Genomic DNA, 6952 nt, shown 5'->3' on the forward strand with positions numbered 1-6952 from the left:
TTGAGAGAGCGAACTGCGGCCCGGACGGCAATCCTTAGGTCGCTAACCTCCCTTTCTGGAGGAGCCAATCTGCAAGTCCTTCGCACATACTATGTACAGGCAGTCAGATCAGTGATCGATTATGCCGCAACTGCACTCACAAATCTATCACACCAACAGTGGAAAAAGCTTGAAGTTGCCCAAAACAATGCTATGAGAGCCGCACTGGGAGCCCCCATGTGGACCAGGCTTGAAACTCTTAGACTGGAGAGTTTGCCCTCTCTACAAGAAAGAATATCACAAAGGACAGCTACAATTGTCAGTAAGATAATTATTTCTTCTGATCCAATCCCAGTACGGGAGGCCTTGGTGGTTGGACTAGGCCAAAACAATGGAAATTCTTGGGCTGCAAGAGCAGGTAAAGTCGTAAACAGACTTCATTTAAAAAGCATGATTCTTGATAGAGAGGGTGATCATCCACACACAAATTACACTCCTTCCGCACCGTGGGAAGAGCCTACTTTCAAAATAGTAATAGAAAGTCTCCCAATGAAAAAGGCTGCCTATGATCCGACAATCCTAAGGCGCATAATAGAAGAGCAAATGTATAGCATAGCAGTAGCAGGAGCCACCCACATCTTCACAGACGGATCGGTGGACACAGAATATGAGAGTGCTGGCGCTGCTCTTTGCACGGCCAGCGTACAGGCATATTGGAGACTGGGAGGACTAGTATCATCAACCCAAACTGAGCTGTTTGCCATACAACAGACATTCGCATATGGGATTGCACAAAACACTCAAAATGCAATCATACACACAGACTCAAAAGCTGCACTTCAAATACTAGGACAAAAACAGTGGAAAGATAATGTGGAAATAATTACCACCATTTTGTATCTTGGAGCAGTCGCTAAAGGCAAAGGACTCAACATAACTTTAAACTGGATCCCATCCCATATTGGAATCCCATTAAATGAAAAAGCTGATGAAATTGCTAAATTGGCAACTCGTCATCCAGTGATACATAAAACAATTCAACCCAGCCTAGAGATCATAAAATACATCATCACCAAAAAACTCTCACATCTCAAGAAAGCCTACCTGCACCAGAGAATAGCTGAAGGTTCGCCATCTGCAACATGGTATCTTCAGGCAACCAAATTAGAAAGGTTAAATATCCCAAAAGGAATCCACAGGGAAATAGCAGTTAAGTTATATAGACTACGTCTAGGTTACAGATGCAACTGGGAGATTGGTGAACCCCGACAGAGAGAGTGCATCATCTGCCAAACTGTCACAGAAAAGCCATTACTTCACTATCTTCTGGAATGTGAAGCAACCAACGACCTTAGAAGAGCTTTAAGAGTTCCTGAATCATGCAGTGGCCACCCTGAAGCCATCAACACAGCCACTCTCCTGGTCAACAAAGGTGTCCAGCAGCTGGACACCCTCATAAAGACTGAAGCAGTATCCTCCCCCGCGATAACAGCTTGATGGTTAAATGGAAACTCAGAATACTGAAAAAAAATGTACCACTTACGGGCTATTCATGCCCGTGCCACCTCTTGGGTGGCTTAATCTTCATCAATCAATCATCAATTCGTCTGCGATAACTAGCTGGGATACTGCTCGATCTGCCTGACTATTTACATAGTATAACACTCCCTCCTTTAACTCGAATTCATGCATTGTAAATTTACGATTTTTGGGCGGACAATTTCCCCCTTCTAAATATTCAATAATATATTTCCATCTAGGTTCATTCTTTGGAATTCTCTCATTTTCTCAGGTGAAATGTTTTCAATATTCTGGTTAACGTTAATAGCAGCGATGTTCCTACTTAAAGTATCCGGCACTACATGTGACGGTCCAGGCTTGTAAAGGATCTGGAATGAGTGTGCATACAATTCGTGAGACCAGCGTGACATTCGTGGGCATTTCGTGCGTTTCTTAAAAATGTGTGTTAATGCTCTGTGATCAGTGTAGATTACAAAATGACGTTGAAAAAGATAAAGTTCAAAATATCTAACTGACTCTACCACTGCGAGCGCCTCCCGATCCGTGGCCGAATAACGAACTTCTGGTCCTTTGACCTTCCTACTGAAATAGACCACTGGATGGGGAAAATTTTCACTGTCTCGTTGCATCAAGCATCCACCAGACATGTGGTGGAGGTGGGGTCCCTTGATTGTTTCAAGTGTTTGTTGGACATGTGGCTTTAGGCATTGTATGTACTAGCTCTATCTATAAAGCCAACAAACTTTGTAAATCTCTTTATGTATGTAACTTACCTAAATAAAGATTATTATTAAGATTATTATGTATATGAGTGGGATTGGGTGGTTATAGATAGGAGCTGCCGCGTATGGGTCAACAGGCCTTCTGCCTTTGTTTTTATAACTTTATAATCAGGTATGATAGAGAAATAGGCCATAGGTTCTGCAGGCATTAGACAACCAACTGCTAGAAAAGCGAGGTCCAAGGGCCAGAGCTCGGTTCTGCAGGCAGAAATAGGCAAGTTGAGGGAGACAACTTGAGGTGAGTTGAGGCTTTTATAAATCAACATTATAATCCCCTTGTCATCCTCGCCAGGTCCCGAGAGCATCCCATCTCCAATGTTTGGGTCTCCAACTGATAACCTTCCGTCATGTACGATGTACAGCCTACTGGGAAGAATTTAGACCCAAATGTCCTGAGGAAATTAAGATTTAAGAAGCACATAGGAAACTAGTCTGGAAAGAGGGTTGTGGAAGAGTGGAATGCCGGTAGCAGTATTGAGTGTACTATATGGTATGCATATAGTACACCAGCCAACAGACCTGAGATGTGCTTCTAACATTCAGAATAAATTAAACAAGCAGAAGTTCCTTTAATATTTATTTTTCAATATTCTCTGAACATATGTTGTTGATATTTATGATAAACTTATTAGCTACAACACATATTATAATAGATTGAAATAAATTAAAGTGAGCATGAGTAGATGGTAGATGTTTGTGATCTCAGGTCGTGTAACATCTAGGCCCTCGGCCACCTATTTACGCTCTACATATATATGGTCTTCTCTGTGGAAGCCCAGCCATTTGTGGATGTCCAGCCATTTGTGGATGTCCAGACATTTGTGGATGTCCAGACATTTGTGGATGTCCAGCCATTTGTGGATGTCCAGCCATCTGTGGATGTCCAGCCATCTGTGGATGTCCAACCATCTGTGGATGTCCAGACATCTGTGAATGTCCAGACATCTGTGAATGTCCAGACATCTGTGGATGTCCAGACATCTGTGAATGTCCAGACATCTGTGGATGTCCAGACATCTGTGAATGTCCAGACATCTGTGGATGTCCAGACATCTGTGAATGCCCAGACATCTGTGAATGCCCAGACATCTGTGGAGGTCCAGACATCTGTGAATGTCCAGACATCTGTGAATGTCCAGACATCTGTGGATGTCCAGACATCTGTGGATGTCCAGACATCTGTAGATGCCCAGACATCTGTGGAGGTCCAGACATCTGTGGATGTCCAGACATCTGTGGATGTCCAGACATCTGTGGATGTCCAGACATCTGTGGAGGTCCAGACATCTGTGGATGTCCAGACATCTGTGGATGTCCAGACATCTGTGGATGTCCAGACATCTGTGGATGTCCAGACATCTGTGGAGGTCTCATTGATCCCATGGGACCACCCATTAGAGGCTGCATCCCTGGCATCATACCTGGTGGCATGCTTGAGCCACCCATCATTGGTGGCCCCATCATAGGTCCTCTTGGACCCATTGGGGGCATACCCATGTTGCCTGGTATGTTTGCACCAGCCATGCCTGGAGGGCCCATGTTCCCCATTCCTGGCCCTATTGGGGGACCTCCAGGACCACCCATGTTCTGAGACCCTGAACCGCATGTACCTTCTTGCCCAACAGGACCTCCTGGACCTCCTTGCATGCTGCTCGGTGGAGGAATGGCTGCTCCCTTTGGAATCTTCCTGGCTTTAAATGCAGCAGTTGTTGCATCAATCAGAGACTGAGCTTGGTCCTCCATCCACTTCTGGTAGTACATTTTGACATTTTCCTTGTGTTTTCGCCCCTCGCAGTGAGTCTTCCGCACCGAGGGAGAGTCATGTGTGAGGTAGGTGTCGCAGTAATCACAGTAGTATTTTGCCATGATTGAGCGTCGTCAGGTTAGGTTTGGGTCCAATGTTGCTACTCAAACCTGAATCTAAATCATTTATATATATATTATAAACAACAGAGGTCCCAGGACAGAGCCTTGAGGCACTCCACTTACAACATTTTCCCACTCTGACTTGATTCCATTTATACTAACTCTCTGTTTCCTTTTATATAGCCATGCCCTAATCCAGCTTAATATAGCACCCCCAATACCATGAGACTCTATCTTTTTAATCAGTCTTTCATGTGGCACTGTATCAAAAGCTTTGCTAAAGTCAAGGTACACAACATCACAATCCTTACCACTATCAACTGCCTCAACTATGCTAGAATAAAAAGATAACAAATTTGTTAAGCATGAACGGCCATTTATAAAACCATGTTGCGACTCAATTATTAATTGATGTTTTTCAAGATGAAGACGAATTTTATTTGCTATTATAGATTCGAGTAACTTTCCCACAATAGACGTTAGGCTAATTGGTCAATAGTTAGACGCAAGTGATCTATCTCCTTTCTTAAAAACTGGTATCACATTAGCATCTTTCCAAAACTCTGGCACTCTTCTGCCTGACTCTATTGATTTATTAAATATGGTTGACAGTGGGTCACAAAGCTCCTCTTTGCATTCTTTAAGCACCCTGGCAAACACTGCATCCGGCCCTGGGGATTTGTTTGGTTTGAGTTTTACTATTTGTTTAAGAACATCCTCCCTGGTAACTGTTAAACTCGTCAACCTTTCCTCGTCCCCACCCATATAGACTTGTTCGGCTGAAGGCATATTGTTAAGTTCCTCTTTAGTAAATACAGATACAAAATATTTATTAAAAATACTACTCATCTCTTCATCACTATCTGTTATTTGACCTGTCTCAGTTTTTAATGGACCTATCCTTTCCCTAGTCTTAGTACGATATAACTGAAAAAACCCTTTAGGATTTGTCTTTGCTTGCCCTGCTATGCGAACTTCATAGTTTCTTTTTGCTTTCCTTATCTCTTTTTTAACATTTCTAACCAGTTGTACGAATTCCTGTTCTAAAGTGACCTCCTCATTTTTAATCCTTTTGTACCAAGCTCTCTTTTTACCTATAAGGTTCTTCAAATTCTTTGTTATCCACTTTGGGTCATTAGTATTCGATCTATTCAATTTGTATGGTATACTACGTTCCTGTGCTTTGTTTAGAATATTCTTAAATAAGTTATATATTGAATCCACATCGAAATCCCCATTTACGTCACCTATCGCTGGGTTCATGTCTCGCTCCAAGACCGGCCCACACCCCATACCCAAGACTTTCCAATCAATTTGACCCAAAAAAATTCTTAGGCTATTAAAATCAGCTTTTCGAAAATCTGGCACTTTAACAGAATTTTCTCCTACTGGTCTATTCCATTCTATGCTAAATCTGATTTCTTTGTGATCACTGTTCCCTAGCTCACTCCCTATTTCGATGTCATTAATTTGTGTTTCCCTGTTAGTTAACACTAAATCTAAAATATTATTTTCCCGTGTTGGTTCCTTAATGTGTTGCGTAAGAAAGCAATCGTCAATTAATTCTAGAAAATCTTCTGCTTCACTATTCCCTGCTTTGTTCAACCAGTTTATTCCGCTAAAATTAAAGTCACCCATGACATAAATACTGTTAGATCTAGATGCTCTAGATATTTCATCCCATAGGTGCTTTGCATCCATTCTGTCTAAATTTGGTGGCCTATATATATCTCCTATTATAATATTATTAGCTTTTTCGTTTAATTCTATCCAAATAGTTTCTGTGTGTGGCTCAGTTTTGATTCCCTCTTTGAGACTACATTTCAAATTGTCCCTAACATATATGGCTACTCCCCCTCCTCGTCTAATATATCTGTGTGAAATAGTTTAAATCCATTTATTTGATATTCAGCTAATAGTTCTCTATTTTCTACATTCATCCACGTTTCGGTAAGTGCAATAATATCTATTTTTTCTGTGCAGACAAGAGCATTTAATTCGTTAATTTTATTTTTTAGACTTCTACTGTTAGTGTAATATACCCTAAGTGAATTGTTATTTTGAGGCCCTTCTCTTTCCCTGATCATTTTGCCAATTCCTTTCTCCCACAAACACATACTTTTATTACCTCCTTCCTCCAAATCAATTCCCATACCTCTATCTACTAACAGTTTAAACCCAAACAAACACCTCTAACCACTGGTTCCAACGAGTTCGCAACAGCAACAACCCCAGCTCTCGATTGAGGCACCCCATCACGAGCATACATTTCATTTCTTCCATAGAAGTGTTCCCAGTTGTCTATGATAGATATTGCATTTGATTTGCAATATCTTTCCAGCCGGCAATTGACACCAAGTGCCCTCGATATCCATTCATTACCCACTCCCTTTCTTGGAAGAATGCCACATATGATCGGGATTCCTCCCTTGCTCCTAACTAATTCTATGGCTGTTTTATACCTCTGAATCAGTTCCTCACTCCTAACTCGACCAACATCATTTCCTCCCACGCTAATGCAAATAATGGGATTGTTCCCATTTCCAGCCATAATATCATTCATGTTGTTTATAATATCACCAATGCCAGCTCCGGGATAGCAAACCCTTAACCTGTTCCCCCTATCTCTAGCACAAAACGTTCTATCCAAATACCTTATCTGGGAATCTCCCACAACTAAGGTTTGCTTAGGTACTTCCTTTACTCTCTGAGGGGCCTGCGCTTCCTTGCTCTTCGTTGCTTTCCCTTTTGCGCGATCCGCAGTCTCACCACAGCACTCGTCCTCTAATACGGTAAATGAATTA

The 6952-nt window shown here is 41.9% G+C and overlaps 1 protein-coding gene across 1 annotated transcript; it reads right to left on the minus strand.

Moving 5' to 3' along the window:
- Positions 1 to 3578: 3578 nt before the first annotated feature.
- LOC138373256 (U1 small nuclear ribonucleoprotein C-like) lies at positions 3579 to 4148 on the minus strand (the record flags this gene model as incomplete). Its single annotated transcript, XM_069339296.1, has 1 exon — positions 3579 to 4148. A coding segment is annotated over exon 1 (570 nt), but the record flags the coding sequence as incomplete, so codon positions are not given.
- Positions 4149 to 6952: the final 2804 nt, after the last annotated feature.

The sequence above is a fragment of the Procambarus clarkii genome, chromosome 41 (genome assembly GCF_040958095.1).
Source record: "Procambarus clarkii isolate CNS0578487 chromosome 41, FALCON_Pclarkii_2.0, whole genome shotgun sequence".
NCBI lineage: Eukaryota > Metazoa > Arthropoda > Malacostraca > Decapoda > Cambaridae > Procambarus > Procambarus clarkii.